Source organism: Perognathus longimembris, chromosome 1 (genome assembly GCF_023159225.1).
Source record: "Perognathus longimembris pacificus isolate PPM17 chromosome 1, ASM2315922v1, whole genome shotgun sequence".
In the NCBI taxonomy this organism is placed as follows: Eukaryota; Metazoa; Chordata; class Mammalia; order Rodentia; family Heteromyidae; genus Perognathus; species Perognathus longimembris.
In genome coordinates, this window is record NC_063161.1 from 120,193,456 (window position 1) to 120,210,943 (window position 17,488).

The window sequence follows — 17,488 nt, forward strand, 5'->3', positions numbered from 1 at the left end:
TTCAGACATGTTCTGAATCACCCCAAGTACTTCTCCTGCTTCTACTCAAATATAAAACTAAAAATGTATTCCAGAGTTAATTGTAACTGACTTTGAGGTCATTAAGAAAATCTTGTACTCCATAGCATGGAGAATATGCATGCATTATTATTATATTTTAATGTTCCTAAATACTGACTGATACCTGATCCAACACTGTGAGTACATATGGATTTTATCATTATGTCTACAGGTGCATCAAAGAAGTGACATATAACCAAGTTCTACTGGTAGATTGATATATGATGTGTATGTAGTACTTATACATTTGTTGAATAAGCATGCCAAAATCATTGGTATGCTATTTAATCAAATAAGGTAATTATTTCCTTCTTCCCTTCCTCCCTCCCTCCCATAGAGATACCTTGACTTAAATTTAGGTCTTTGTGGTCTGACTGGGATTTTTGCTCTTAGCTGGTACCCTACCATTTGTACTATGTTTCCACTCTGGCATTTTTGCTGTTAACTGGAGGTGGAGTCTTACAGACTTTGCCTGGCTGATTTCAAACCTGTAATCATCAGGTCTCAGGTTTCTGAGTAGGTAGGATTACAGGCATGAACCACAGTGCCTGGCTAGACAATTTTTTACCCTGTCCAAATTGATAATCTGGATCTTTAGTTTAGTTTTGTTAGGTAGTTAAAAAGGAATGACAAAAATTCTAAACCATAGTTATTTCAAGACTACCTTCAAATACTTGAAGGACAAGAGGGGAGTTTGTTGGAGGCATATCTCCTCCTCAAATTCTGTCTCCATGGTAGCTGGGACAAATGCTGCAGGAATATACATATAGGTGAGGTCACAAAAGTACACACTATGCCCTTAACTCCTGCACTGTTGCTGCAGGAATCCTAATTCTGATCCACCATCCACGAAAAGCAAAAATCAGGTCTAAAGAGACTTGAACAGATACAAAATATAAGCCAAAATTCTATAAAAATCTTTTCCCAGGTTCCACACAAGTTCATTAAAAAAAATCCTAAGTTATCTAGTTAGCCAGCTCAGTGATATCAACTGACTGGCCAGCATACTATGTCCTTCCTCTTTCTACTTTCCCCTGAAATGCTTGACTTGTGATAGGAGGCAGTTATGCCAGTGGAAGAGCTGGTCAGGCGAAGGCCATGGCTGACCACTGAGATGGGGAGAAGTAGGATAGCAGAGCTGGGAATGATGAGGTTCAGTTTGGTTTGCACTCCTATGTAGGACACAAAGAAGCTGCAGCAAAACTGTAGTTGGGGGCTGGGGATATAGCCTAGTGGCAAGAGTGCCTGCCTCGGATACACGAGGCCCTAGGTTCGATTCCCCAGCACCACATATACAGAAAACGGCCAGAAGCGGCGCTGTGGCTCAAGTGGCAGAGTGCTAGCCTTGAGCGGGAAGAAGCCAGGGACAGTGCTCAGGCCCTGAGTCCAAGGCCCAGGACTGGCCAAAAAAAAAAAACAAAAAAACTGTAGTTGGTGCGATTAAGAGCACTGGTACCTTTCCTACTTAACTATAGAGGATTTAAGTTGCAAGCAAACTTTATAAGTAAAGAATTTATGATTTTAAGATCTCTGCTTGGCTGGGCACCGGTGGCTCATGCTGGTAATCCTACTCAGGTGGCTGAGATCTAAGGATCAGGGTTCAAAGCCAGCCCAGGCAGTAAAGGCCACGAGACTCTTATCTCCAATTAACCACCAGAAAACTGAAAGTAGTGCTGTGGCTCAAGTGGTAGGGCATTAGCCTTTAGCTGAAGAGTTCAGTGAGAACACCCAGGCCCAGAGTTCAAGCCCATGACTGACCACAAAACAAACAACAACAAAAAAGAGAGCAAGATCTCTGCTTATGCTTTATACAAAACGTGAAAAAGACATTTTAAGCTTGTAAAATAGCTTTTTCCAACTAAAACAAATATCACAAATTTAAGGACAAGATATTTTAAATCACAGAACACTTAGGAAACAGACTAATTTTATAAAAACAATGTTTTTTAAAATTTTTTTCAAGTAAACAGTCATATGGTAATTTGAATTAAACAATTATGGTAGAGGTCACAAGAAATCTGATTAAACAGAAAGATAAGTACAACTTGCAATAATGAGTATCAATTTAACACACAATGAGGCTTTTATAACATTCATGATACTTGAAAACCATTTATTTTAGTAAGTAATGGAAATAATCCTAATCTTATCCATTTGTTTAACAAAAGCTCTTCATCACAGCTTTCAAAGTACTATTTAGACTTTTTGCAAATAACTATATTCTGAGCTATCGAATTACTAAGCTTTCCTTAACTCAACATATGACAATGAGAGAGGCCATTATTTTCTGTTTTATTAACTACTCCTTACAATCCTACTGCTGATCCTTTTTTCTTGGATGAGAAAACTGATGTTGAGTATCTATAATAATAAGCATATATAAGGAGGTGCCTTGTACTATCTCATAGTATCTACACATATTGCTATCTTCCCAATAACTTTCAAGGTAAATGTTAATGTCATTTATAGATGAAGCAATAGATACAGAATAAATTAGTTTTCTATTAGCAAAATGACACCAGTAAAATGACACCAAAAATACCCCCCAAAATGTTTTTTAGTGGGTTGTGGGGATTGAACTCTGGGCCTAGGTGCTGTCCCTGGAGCTTCTTCACTCAAGGTGCCACTTCCAGTTTTCTGGTGGTTAACTGGAGATAAGAGTGTCATTGACTGCCTGGGCTGGCTTTGAACTGCGATCCTCAGAATCTCAGCCTTCTGAGTAGCTAGGATTACAGGCATGAGCCGCCGGTGCCTGGGGAAGAGCCAGCTTTTAAACTAACTCATAGGTCATAGTTTTTAATTAAGTTCCTCATTTCCTTCTGGGGGATAGAATATACAGAAATCAGGAGTGAGTGGTCAGCATTTCTATCACAATCCCTTTCTGCACTTACTTAATTCACCATCCATACTTATTTTTCTGGACAGCAAAAGTTCTTCTACCCTATGTGTTTATTCCTCAGGTTATAGAATGTCGTTTAATTTGCATCAAGAGGGACTGTTTGAAATTGTGAGGCATGAAGTTTGTGTGCTGTGGGACAATGGATTACACCAAGTTCTGCAGAGTCTTGAGAAGTACAAACTACATAATTTACCTGGTTGTTGTTAGTTTTTAATAATGGTGGTGGAGGTTCATGATGGAGGGGCGAAGAGGCAGAACTGCTCTCACTATCACTGCCATCACTCAAGCTAACTCTGCAGAGAAATAGAGAAAAACCATATGCATCACTACAAATAAGAGACTTGAAATATCCATGGATGTCCCCCACAAAAACAAGCAATCCAAACAATAGTCATCGAAAAGTTGGCTGTAACTCACAATCACTGATATTGGTGCTTACTTTATATCTGGGTCTATGGTCAGTGCTATACCTGCTGTTTCTCTTTTAGTGATTTCCTGCTGGCAAGCAACATACTGAGACCTAGTCACTAACCTAGACTCACAGAAAACAGAGGCATCAGGATTCAAACCCAAGATGTATTAAGCCCAACATTCCAGAATCATTACTACTGTGTCATGAGTCAAAGTCATCTCTAGTTCTGAACACTGATACACTGTAACTTCATTGGGAATATTTTCCAGCAGTGCAAAACAAACAAACAAAAAAAAAACATACTCGGTATGTTCAGGATAATTGTGTTTAAAAAAATAAAATGCATTTCAACAACTAAAGATAATAAAAATACTACCTCCTCCTCTACTTTTTTTTTTCCTCTGCAGAATGCAGTTGAATTTTCATCTAACCAGAGAGGAAATGGTGCTTTTTTCCAGTCTACTGGGTGTATACCTCCCCCTTCCTGTTTGCTCCTTCTTGCTGGTTATACAGTAGCCTAATATAATATTCTTCTCAGAGAAAGAAAATGCTTTAAAAATCCCAGGCTGGGTTTTCTTTCACTGTGAATAGGCAATCATATGCTAGCTCTTTTACATATTCAGATAGATAAGATACAAGATAGGAAACAAAAAGGATACACTGTGACATCCCTTTAGCAGAAAAAAATGGATGGAACTTGTTTTTCTTAACTAAATTACATTAATGAAGTGTTCAGTTGAAGCGCTGCTTTCAAATGCTTCTTAACTGAAGTGGAAGGTTGAGTATTTAAACTGATTAAACAGTTGAGGCTTCACAAATGTGTTGAAGATCAAATACTACATGGTGCTTCTGTGCTCACAGCATATGCCAGGCAGGAAAATGAAGTGTCCCCAACAATAGGTCCACACTAGACTCAAGATGAACAGTGTATGACCTGACCCACACTAACGGACTCACAATGGTGGAGAAGAGGGAAGACAACAGCTAATCATAGAATATCTAAAGTCTTCTAAACAATAACTTGAAGTGTGTGTGTGTGTGTGTGTGTGTGTGTGTGTGTGTGTGTGTGTGTTTCATCAGCTAAATTGGAGAGCAGCCAGTGATCAAGCTTTTAGTTGATTTAAGAAAGTCCTTAACTCTATGTTGCAGTTCCTTTTTAGAACCTTTTGCCCTACCAGTTGTTGTTTGTCAGATCTAGGCCAGGGCTCTAGTTCTGTAAAAGGAATACAGCCATAATTTAGGGTCACTGAGGGATCTGAAAGAACTTAGACTTTATGGAGGACTTTCTCAGATAACACTAAGGAGTTAACAATTAAGAAAGCAAAGAGTATGTCCAAATTGGGTTAAAAGTGCATTATTGTAAGTATTCTAGGGCCATCTACACGGTAATGGATAATGGGGAAGATTTATTGTAATATGTTATAAATGTAATTGGATTTTAAGTTCAAGTAGATTCTCATTTTTCTACTTAAAACACATTAAATTAAGCACGCCTATTTGTTTTGCTCATGATAAAGAAATGAAATCCTCAAGGCAATTTCAAGTTGACTATTAATTATAAGTGACATGAATTACCATCTTATAATGTGAAATTATGCCTCACAGCATTAAAGCTACTTAAGGAACCTAATTGTCAGCACACTTAAAAAGAACTTATTTGCTAGAAAACACACACAGGTGATCCTAGTTTAATTAGGTCGCACAGATAATTCACGGGAGCCAATTATGTATTTCTAACTACAAACAGCAAACATGTTTCTTCACATTCTGAGATGACCTCCAGCACCAGGTCTACACAAACTGTCCAAATGAATGTCACATGGCACATATTGTAAATAACAAGGACTTCTAATCTGGCTTTTTCTATAAAGGTTTTAGAGGAGGGGAGAAACCTTCCTCTTTCTGGAAAAGGGAAATATAGTTTCCTATAAACGTGAGTGTAAGCTTGCCAAGACACCCCAATTTCACTTGAATAAAACCATTTAATGCTTTTTCTTCTGATGCACCTTTGTGATTATATCAAGATGTCAGAACCTCTCTCCAAGACATTTACCTGCGACTCCGACTTCCCCCTCTATTTACAGGTCTTTCCATTTCAGAGTCATTGTCATTATCCTCTGCCTCATCTGATTCTTCCTCATTGTCATCGGAGTGCAGATCTTTCATTATAGACCTTAAAGGACCTGTGTAATGACAGTGAACCACAGGAAATCAAACATACTACTTCAAGCATACTTACTCAGATTAGACACAGGAGAATGCTTACCTTCACTGGATACTACTTGAGAATAACCCTTATCCTAGTTACACATTTTTGCAACACAACTTGGTACAGTCTCTAGAATGCAGCCTCTATCTAAACACTAAGGTTTTCATAATAATCAAAACACTACTATTGTTGTTGTTTTCTTGTGCCAGTATTGGGAATTGAATTCAGGGCCTACACACAGTCCCTTAGCTATTTTGCTCAAGGCTAGTGCTCTACCACTTGAATCACAGCTTCATTTTGGAAATTTTGGCTATTAATTTGAGGTAAAGATCTTACAGACTTTGCTGCCAGGGCTGGTTTCCTACCATGATCCTCAGATCTCACCTTCCTGAGCAGCTAGAATTACCGGCCCAGTCACTATTTTGTTTTAATGAACCAAATGTTTATTAAAGAATCTCTATTTTCTGAGAATTTTTTTCCGTGTACATTTCTTCCCTAAGAAAAATTACACCTAAAAAGAAACAGAAAGATGTATTCGTAAATTGGCTGTTTTGTTAAGTTAACCATGTATTGAAAAGTTGAGATTAATAAATCATTGTGGCTGTAACTTGTTCTTGGCAATGCAGGCTTTGTGTGGTAGTTTTTGATCTATTAAGGTTTAGCTGTTTCTTTTATTTCAAGGTCAATTTCAGGTCAAGCAAGTATTTCAGTCAAGTTCAGATTATAAAGTATTTCAATTCCATGGTGTAATGTCCGATCTCTGATCTTCTTATTGATCTTGGATAGAAGGTCTTGTTGCAACAATTTTATGCATCCAATTTTCATTTTACTTTTTAAGAAATTCCTGGCAGAATACCAGAATGAATTAACACAAATAAGACCATGTAATAAATCAAATGCCCAGAAAATTCAAGACCAAATCCAGTATTGGATGGAAGAAAAAAATTGAATTATAACTCTTGTTTTTCTAGGACAGAAGAAAACTATCAAACACACATGCATATCCACTTTCATTAGTGTAACTTCTTTTATTTTACTATTCAAGATATGGTGAAAACAAGATAGGTATTTAAAGTTTTACCAGAAGAATCATAAAGGCAGTCAAGAAAGTGAGAGAAGCACTTTCATTCTGGTTTAGCTAACCTTTAAAGTCTACTCTATGTTGGGAATACCTCAACTATCACTCAGTTCTAAGATAAGTATCAACTGCCTGCAACCTCACATTTTCAAATTTCTCTGCTTTTGTAGTGAGCTTAAGTCTTTGGAAATCAATGGAACAAGAGTTTTGAATAGTCAAAACGATCACTGTCTTTTCCTGGAAGCGTAGCCTTCATCCAAATATGCACAACAAGTTAATCCTTTTCAAGACACATAAGGGCATTAGGAATTCAGTGTGGTCCATTAAAAAAGGTAATGTTTAACAGGATACTAAAAAATAAATTATCCCTTTTTAATATTTTTATGTAAAAAACTTTTAAGCCTGCATTTAAACATTTTATATACATATGGAATATATACTAAATATACATATAACCAGTCTCCAGTTTCCTTATCTTTATTCAAAGTTGTGGTTAACACTTGATCGGGAATACAGAAAATATATTTGAGATCCAGTAAATTAACATTTTTCTTTAAAAGAGTCTATTAATCTTAAGATTAAAAAAATAAAATAAAATGACGGGTGTCCAAAGAGGAAGAGTCCAAACCTATTTCTTTATGTCAAAGCCTCTCAAGTGCAGGGTATGCTGTTGTATTTCCTTTGGGAACTCCCTGGAATAGGCTGTACCTATAATCCTTTTGTCAAATGGGAATGTGACGGCGAGACTAGAAAGAGGGGAAATTTCTAGAGTCTGGCCCCATATATCAGAACAATGTTCACACGCATTCCTAGGGGAAATAAATACTACTGCATAAAAGCCAAGTTACCATTCAAATAATAAAACAGTGGAAGATAGGTCATAAATCAACTCATTAAGATGCTTTATGAGAAAAATGTCTCATGGTTTGCCTTGGAGCTGTTGATACCTTGTTGCCTGGTCTGGGACGGGGTGAAGCTGGAGCTGGAACTGGAGCTGGAACTGGCAGGACTGGGTTGTTCCGACTTTAGAGAAGAAGAAAAAGGCATCATCAGTAAATTTATGGGGCATTACGCATGGAAAATTGAAAACAATATTATTCTTCAAAGCTGCTTATGGAAAAAAAGTCTAATGCTATGCAAGAAAACTGACTATACATTTCATTGTGTCAGAATATCAACACAGGAGAGTCATGATGTCTTTTTTGTTTTAACCACTTTATTTTTATTAGGTGTACCAATAAGTATGAAAACGCACAAGATGTAAAGACAAAAATGCCCAGATGGTGTTGGATGAATGAAGTACCTGGCTTCAGTTTCACTCCTATTTATTGCTATGCTCATCTTTCTCAGGGATACCTTGATTACTCTTTCTGCAATATCTGATTGATTCCACTGGTTAAAACACAGTAGTAATGAGGCCAAGGTCATTAGTTCAATCACATTATGAGCCAGTTAATTTCACTCTGGTCCAAGGCCATGACCCAGACATAACCCTATTCACCCACAGTTCACAAATGGAGGCCAATGTTCACCAGACCCAGTCAAGTATCACAGTCAGAAGAAATGTTGCCCCTATTTCTTTGGCTGCTGTTTTTTACTGTCATAAATTGAACTGTACAATTTCAGAGGTTTCATTATGACATTTCCATACATTTATTTGCTATAATTTGATTATATTAAAGAGTATTTAAATAGCCTTTAATTCTGCAGTCTATAAATGGCAGGAAAATAGCATCCTCATCCTTTAATGTCTACGACAAATTCTACACCCATTCTCCATCCCATCCAAACATCTCTCCTTGCAAACTTCCTGAAAACACAGCAGGGACATTACCTCTTTCCTTATTAAATATGCATAGGATTGTACTTTGATGTATATTCTCTCTAGATCAACTATAAACAGCTAGCACTTCAAAAAGTGTTTTCTTGTTAACCTTTACATACCTGTAGGCAGAAGGCATTCTGAATCTGTGACTATAGGCAGAACACTGGAGCCTCTGTTGTATACCATAGTGTTTTTGTTTGTGTGGGTCCAAGAGCTTGAACTTAGGTCCTGGGTGCTGTCCCTTAGCTTTTTAACACAGGCTAGTGCTATACCACTTGAGCCGCAGTCTACTTCTGGTTTATTGGTGGTTAATTGGAGATGAAAGAGTCTCATGGACTTTTCAGTCTCCTGAGTAGCTAGGATTATAGGTATTAACCACTGGCTCTTGCAGTGCCATAGTTTTTATGAAAGATTTCTTAGAAGCTGAATGAACAGAAGTGTGCAGACATAGATAATGCAACCCCCTACATATGTGTTTTATACATATCTACTTTTAAATAACTTAATAATAGCAGTATCTTTAGGTATAAGAGTGGACAATTTCGGAGCCCCCATTTTCAAATGTGTGCATTGTCTCAACTATGTACTCCTGTTATTTGAGAAATATGTGAGGGCTTCCCAGGTAGAAGACCCATGTTCTTTTGCTTTGTTCACTGAGTAATGAAGCTGGAGCGTGAACAACAAGCACAATCAGGAGCTACTAAATGAGATATGAGTCTCAGTTTATAACTGCAGTTATTCACCGCTGATTTTCGCTTCTCCCTTCCCAGCAATGGACTCCCTCTCTCTAAGCAGTGCCAAGCTCCATGGCTCGGACACAAGGAAGCACTTTCAAGCATTCCTAATGCACACTTCACATCCTCAGGCTGGATGGGAAAACAGGTGTCAGCAATCTACCACTCATTCTCTAGGAAAGGAGCCAGACAGGATCTCTAATGAGAAGCAGGCGGCCCACCAACCCTTCACCACTGCAGGATTTACTTGAAAACTGTAATACAATGTCCTACACATTGCAGCTTGCAGCTCACAAAGAGGAGTTGGTTTACAAGTACAAATGCCTGTGTGAGGTACTCTTCATTTTTGTTGAGTGCCTCTTCCATGGTGGAGCCCCAGTGGTGAGTTACACAACTGAAAGGGCATTCCGTTGGCATTTATGTGCGGTGCCCAGCTGTAAAACAGTTCTCCCAGGGCCCAGAGAGCACTCCTTTTCCTCTCCAAGCTGCTCTTTTCAGCCATGAAAAGTGTCTGCCTGCAAATGGTATTATTTTGATTGCTCTGGAAACCATTTGGGAGCCAAAAAAAAAAAAAAAAAGAGGTTTCCTTACAGTGAGTAAAGAGCTCTACTAATTCCACATGCTGCCTGACTAGAAGCACACGTTGTGCTGGACCTAAAGAAGCTACTTGGCCAGAATTCTTGACTAAAGGTGATATAAACTAGGCTAACAAGGGAGGACAGTGGCTGCCTCTCCACCTACTGCCATTGAACTTGACCTCTCAAGCATCAGGCTGATACCAGTACCAAAGCCAGAGGCAGGTTTTTTTTGTTTTTGTTTTTTTTAGCTTCTTACCCGTAAACAAAGTTAAATAATCCCACAGTTGCTAATTATCAGAAAATGGACAAATGGTAAAGAAAATAAAACTTATTCAAGTTTATGATGCCTGCAGGATGTCTGTTGCAGGTTGTGGGTGGGGCAGGGTAAGAGCCTGGACTCCATAGGACCCATCACATTTCTGAGGATCACTGATTGATCCAGAGAGTGATTAACCATGGCTACTTGGCAAACATCAGTTGTCTTTACATGAAAACTGTCTATACAAGAGAAAGTTCTGATTTAGTAGGCCTGAAGTTGAGATCCAAGCATGCTGATAAAAAAGCTCAACAAACAATGATTAAAATTCCAAGTTGAGACCACTAATTCATACTTTTTTTTTTTTTTTTTTTTGGTACTCTTCCTGGAGCTTGAACTCAGGGCCTAGACACTTGGGCTATTTATTTATTTATTTATTTATTTATTTATTTATTTTTGCCAGTCCTGGGCCTTGGACTCAGGGCCTGAGCTCTGTCCCTGGCTTCCTTTTGCTCAAGGCTAGCACTCTGCCACTTGAGCCACAGCGCCACTTCTGGCTCTTTTCTATATATGTGGTGCTGGGGAATCAAACTCAGGGCTTCATGTATACGAGGCAAGCTCTCTTGCCACTAGGCCATATTCCCAGCCCTTGGGCTACTTTTTGTTCATGGCTGGTGCTATATCATTTGAGCCACAGCTCCACTTCTGGCTTTTTTGGTGGTTAATTGGAGATAAGAGTCTCATGAACTTTCCTGTGCGGGCTGGCTATGAACTTTGATCCCCAAATCTCAGCTTCCTGAGTAGCTAGGATTACAAGTATGAGCGACTAGCACCCAGTAATATGATTTTTTTTCCTTTGTTGGTGTTAAGGCTTGAACTCAGGGCCTCGACACTGCCTTAAGTGATTTTTCTCAAGGCTAGTGCTCTACCACTTTGAAGCCACAGCTCCACTTCCAGTTTTTGAGTGGCTAAATGAAGGTAGTAGTCTTACAGGGACTTTTCTGCCTGAGCTGTCTTCAAACTGTGATCCTCAGATCTCAGCTTCCGGAGTAGCTATGACTACAGGCGTGAGCCACTGGTGATCAGCTACTTTTTAATTTTTTTAATGTTAAAACAACAACATGCTTTTGGAAAGAATTTATAAAAATATGAGTATACGCTAAAGAAAAAATAGATATGTGTGAATCTATCCCAAAGCAGCCTTTCTCTAAAGTCTTCAAAGTGATTTTCAGGAAAGCACTAGTATAAACAATTATGAACCACATTCCTCCACATTGTGGTGGATGGACAGTAAACTCATTTGAACTAGGGAAGAACTGAGTTCAATTCTTCAAATGCCCCTCTGCCACCAGAGAAGGCTAATATTGTCTTCTATTTTATCTAATATTATCTTCTACTTCATCTGATCTTAACAACTGTGGATGACTTCAAGTGAAACATGGAGATTTTTTCATCTTAAGAAAAGTGTACTTTCCCTCCAAAAACACAAAGCAAGAATGACCATAAAGACTATAGGTTAAATGTTCTTAAAAAAAAACCCTCCACAAACAGATCTTTATTAGACCCTCAGGATTAACAAGTATCTTCCTTCTCTGATAGTATCTTCCTTCTCTGACTTTACACTCTAGAAAAATTTAAAAATTTGCATGTCTATGAGACCAGGTATGGTGGTGCGCATCTGTAACTTCAGTAACTTGAAAAGTATTGATTGGAAAGATCATGGTTCAACATCAGTCCAGAAGAAAAAGTGAGACTCATCTCAACTCATAAACCGGGTGTGGTGATGCACAGCTATATTCCCATCCATGTAGGCAGTACTGGTAATAAGACTAAGCCGAAGACTGAAGGCTGGCTCTGGGGAAAAATGTGTGAAATACTATCTAAAAAGTAACCAAATCAAAAAGGGATGGAGGCATAGCTCAAGCAATAGAAGACTTTCCTAGGAAGTATAAGGTCCCAAGTTCAAACTTCAATATCTCAAGAAATAATGCACGTGAATCTATGAATGATAAATCAGAATTTAAAAGTCTGATCACAGTACATTGTATGCATATACGGAAATGTTATAAGGAAATCCCCTTGTACAACTAAATGATACTAATAAAAATGTGGGGAGAAAACTTGGAAAAGGGGGAAAAAGAATAAAGAAGTCCAATAAGATTCTGATTATTATTATTATTATCATTTCTTTTGCTGATGACCTCGGCATCATGAAATTTCTTTAGATTGCTTTCTATGTACAGTGACAGCTTGCTAGCCATGATTTAGGAAGATAGCATAAATAAGGATTAGTTTCCTCATAGAGTGAGGGCACCAAAACTCACTAAATTAGTATTAAAAAGTGAGAAAACACCTAAACCACTGCTGTTATGATAGCAACTAATCAATCTTAATCAACATTTGATTGTTACCATTATTTGAAAGCTTTGCCTGGCTCAGTAAGTTCATTCTTGTATTCCTAGCTACTCAGGAGACTGAGATCTGAGGATGGCAGTTCTAAGTCAGCCCAGGCAGGAAAGTCTGTGAGACTCTGATTTCCAATTATCACCAAAAAGCTGGAAGTGAAGTTGTAGCTCAAGTGGTAGAATGGTAACTTTGAGCACAAGAGCTCAAGGATAACACTGAGGCCCTAAGTTCAAGCTCTATAACAGGTCCACATACCAAAAAAGGAGGTCATAAATTTCTCTACTGCCCCAAATAAGATGTAACTGTACTACTAAAATAATTGGACTACCAAGATTTGCAATGCAATCTTCAACATGCAGTGGCTATGCAAAATCATTTTGTAATGGATTTTCTACAGTATTTTTTATCCAGGAAAAGAAAAAATACATTTATAACTCCTATAATTCAACTGTTTCAAGAGACACACCTGTCAAAGTAGATCCCAAGAGAGGGCATGCAAAAATCTAGCCCTGTTCCTTGTACTAGGCATAGACAAGCAGAAGTCTTTTCTGATGGGCAACTAAACTTAATGAAAAGAATTTCATCTTGATCTCAAAACAATCAAAATACAGAAAAGGAAGGGGGAAGGAAGTGGAAGTCCCCTTTCTTTGTAAAAAGGTAAAGAAAAAAGTAAAACTAGTTAAACCAAAATTACTTCAGATACATTCCTATGTTTTTATAGAACATTTTTACCCCATATAGAAAACGAACACCTGTGGCCTGCAATAAAGATAATTTCTTTCTTGTACAAATATCCAGAAAGATGCTAATCCTAACCAAAGGAAAAAAATATGGGTGACTATACCACACTTCACTTCTCTGTTCATTTTTCATCGAGATTGACTCAAGTACAGTATTCTTATCAGTGAAGTCCTCTCATTAAGAAAGACTTGATGTTATAACTTGATAAAAAATATCACTTAAAGGAGTACTGTGTTTAGTTGCTGTATAAGAAACTGAAAATCACTTAATTTTGAAGTATATGTTTCATTTTAAAGAACAACATTATATCCATGCTAAATAACTATGGGAAATGTTCTTGATCATATAAGTAAAACTTGTAATTTTCATGACTGCATGGTATTATGAGATAGGTATGCTAATAAAAGATAAGGCCAAAGGTAAGCTAAGAAATAAGTATTGAAAATTATTAAGAAAAACTTAGGTTAAGTTAACAAGATTAATGGAAGAGACAATTGTAAAACTGTTAGAAATGGAATGTTTCTATTCATCTGGGTTTACATTAATAACTACATCAAATAAGGATCAAAAACCTTATTAGAGGGGCTAGGGATATGGCCTAGTGACAAGAGTGCTTGCCTCCTATACATGAGGCCCTGGGTTCAATTCCCCAGCACCACATATACAGAAAATGGCCAAAGTGGCGCTGTGGCTCAAGTGGCAGAGTGCTAGCCTTGAGCAAAAAGAAGCCAGGGACAGTGCTCAGGCCCTGAGTTCAAGCCCCGGGACTGGCCAAAAAACAAAACAAACAAACAAAAAAAACCTTATTAGGTATATGGAAATAAGGTTTGGCTGACATTGGTAACTTTAACCACTTAATGTACCTTTTATATTCTTTACACTATGTTGTTCCTATTTCATTTGCTTTATATAAGAAAGGTAGGTTATAGAATAAATTGTGTCTCCCTCCCTTAAAATTCATCTGTTGAAGACATAGCTCCTAATTTAATAGATTTTGGACAGAAGATATTTGCAAAGTAATTAGGTTTAAGTGAAGTCAGGAATGTAGGTTTCCACGATGGAAGTAGAGCCCATATAAAAAGAAATATCAGAAAAATTTCCTTTTACTCTATTACTTATAATGCGAGAACACAAGAAGGAGGCCACATTAGAATCAAGCTCTTTGATTCAGGACTTTCAGCCGTAAGAACTGGAAGAAATACATTCCTGCTGTTGAAGCTACCCAGGGCATAGATTGTGTGATGAGAACTCAAGCTGACAATGGCAACATTTTTTTTATTGCCATGTTGTAGAGGAAACTGCAGCACAAATAAGATTAGGTGATATTTATGTGGATTAGAACCAAGTTTTCTGAAGAGTTCTCACATGCTGCTCTTTCTTTTATACCCCCTAATTGTGGAAAAGGTCAATTAATTTAAAGTAGCCCTCTGAATAAAACAACATCCTTTCATAACATGAATCTCAGGAAGCAGAGTTTTCCATGTCACTGTGAAAGACATACCAAATCTCTGTTCACAAGGGACATCTTGTAATCTACCCTCAAAGCAAACCCACCGTAAAACAAAAAACTTCATCCCAGAGGCTTCTCCTGCCTGAATTGATCGCTTCTAACATTTGTCCAATCAATAATACCACAGATCCTAGATCGGAAACTCATGAATTCAATAAGTTTTATAAAGGGAAGCAGGGTAGTTTCTCCTCTGAACTGTCTACATCCTCCTGATACCTTCCTGTCCTGATTAAGAAGATACATGACAACACAGTGCAATCATCTGTTTGCCGTCAAAGGTGATTTGTCTTTGCTTCCTTAGTCGACAACACAAAATCTGTTACCAGATAACATCTAATAAACATCTAATAAATCATCTAATAACATCTAATAAATAATTGAATACTTGTAACAATATATGTTAACCAAATTTTCTTTCCAAACAAGGTGAAACTGAGGAAAGGAAGACAAAGCCCTTTAAATGCTACTCACGTTTATTACCACATCTCTTTTTGGCAGACTCTCTATTTGTTGTTATGACAACTTGAATGTGCTTGATGTGGTATTATAACAATACTTAGTGTCTTGGGCTGTTATATGATCAAAAGTATTGTTATATCTACCACCTTCTAGTAATAGAGCCACTGACTAAATTACTTTCTCACTAAACAGTTAGCCAAACAGGAGATGTCTTTATTTCTGTTGTGTGTTTTTTATATTGCAGACAAACATTATCATAGATAACAAGGTAACTGGCTTTACGTTGACATGACCCTGCTTTTAAATTGTATTTCTTTCATCATTATTACTAATATCTTCACTACTAAATGCTGTTGTCCTTTGGACTTATCACTCCCTGTCTGAGAACACAAAATCTCATTAGGAAATGAAATGGCCTTGGAGAACAAGGGTTTATAAATCTCACCATAAGACCCTTGTCCACACTTAGAGATGGCTATAATCTTCTTCGAGCTTCTTCTCTTTTAAGCAGAAAAGCCTTGAGTCTTTCATCTCTCTTCACCAGCACTACTTTGAAGGCTGTTACTGACTACTATAGCCAGAACATGTGCTCCATCAAAAAAAAATCCAGTTGTTGCAGGATGATATATGCGCCCGTTGTATTCTAAAATCTTACTGGCTTGAGAATCCTTACTAGTCAAGAGTTTTAGGCATAAAAAAAATCCTCTGAAAAGAGACCACTTACACCATCTAAAAATATGTGAGCAAGGATTACGTGCACAAAAGTAAGAGTTTCACAAATGGCCATAAAATAAACCACTTGGCTGTGAGGCAAGAGACTTATCACTGACTGTCTGTCGGTCTCTCCCTCAGCTAAGGTGTACAGAAGAACCAAAATTACAAGTGAGAGGAGTTACAACTTTAGTGCTTCACAAAAGAGTGCTGGAAAGAGAAACAAATTCCATAACAGACTTGCTCCAGACATACTGGAGCTGAGCAGTGGGCATCACAGCACAGCTGCTCACTAGTTCACAGTAAAATCTGACAGCAATAGCTGTCAGAACTCTATGTGTGAAATAACCCACTTGTGCAAAGCACTAGAAACCTGAAATATTTTTAATTACTGTTGTAGTCTCTATATTTATATGGGAGATAATGAATTAAAGACTTAAAAATATGTGATATTTGTCCACAGATCTCAATTTTGGATAATTATAAATTTATAAATAAAAAAATATTATGTAAATTAATTTGAACTAAATCAGAAAATTAAGGCGGTAATGAATTGAAATGCACTACCCAAAACACAGATATAGCTGCAGAGTTCATCCTGAAAAGGCATTTGCCTGCACTTTCTTAATATAGTTACACCTTTAAAAAATGGATCTGCCAGCTGGGCACCAGTGGCTCACATCTGTAATCCTAGCTTACTCAGGAGATTTGCAAATCATGGGTTGAAGCCATCCCAGGCAGGGAAGTCTGTGAGACTCTTATCTCTAATTAACTTCCAAAAAGTTAAAAGTGAAGCTGTGGCTCAAGTGGTAGAGCACTATTAGCCTTGAGCTAAAAAAGCGTAGGGATAATGCTCAAGCCCTGAGTTCAAGTTCTAGGATCAGCACACTTGTGTATGTGTGCTTGTGTGTGTGCACGCACATATGCACATAGACACAGACAGAATTTAGCTTAAAATGTTCATAAAGCATTTGACTGACAACAGTAGAATCTTTATGGGGCTAGGCAAGTGTTAAGCAGATCTATTCATTTTCATCTTTGCTCTGTCTTATAGAATTCCCCCCACTAAATGTGAAGCTTGGACTACCATCAGGATAGTGGCATTAAAAGTTTCTTTTATGTCTAAAATGTTACTTATTTTCATAGTGCTTTGACTTCTACAAAATCCATCCAAAGGAAAAAAGCATTCATTTTTAAATGGACTAATTATTACCATGTCAAAAATGCCATTTTCTAACTAAATTCACACAAGAAAATTGTTGATAGTTGCAAGGATTGTTTCTTTGCAACTATTGCATTTTCCTAATTAAATAACAGTGGATTTCCCAGGTAACATACTGGAGCCCTTCTATCTAGATTAGGGAACTCTTTCAAAGATCCTTGAGTGTGGGTATGCACATATGTATGTATATAAATGTGTACAAGATATCATCTACAAGGATAAAAAACCAATAATAGAACCTGCATTGATATTTTAGTCCTACCTTTCCTTTTAAAGATTCAGCTCAGTGTGTCCTTTGTAACTATAGTGACTTCTACTATAACTGCAAAATATATGTATGTGTATATATAAATACACATTAGACACATATTTAGAGATGAGCTTCAGT

General features: G+C 37.4%; 1 protein-coding gene across 3 annotated transcripts in view; it reads right to left on the minus strand.

Moving 5' to 3' along the window:
* The window catches only part of Mllt3 (MLLT3 super elongation complex subunit), a 268,951-nt gene that overhangs the window by 14,855 nt on the left and 236,608 nt on the right, over positions 1 to 17,488 (minus strand). For all 3 annotated transcript variants that reach the window (XM_048357755.1, XM_048357823.1, XM_048357906.1), the window contains 3 exons: positions 7,606 to 7,681; positions 5,425 to 5,554; positions 3,153 to 3,252 (listed from right to left, as the gene is read on the minus strand). In XM_048357755.1, the coding sequence (XP_048213712.1) occupies positions 3,153 to 3,252; positions 5,425 to 5,554; positions 7,606 to 7,681 (306 nt within the window). The remainder of the gene's footprint in view (positions 1 to 3,152; positions 3,253 to 5,424; positions 5,555 to 7,605; positions 7,682 to 17,488) is intronic.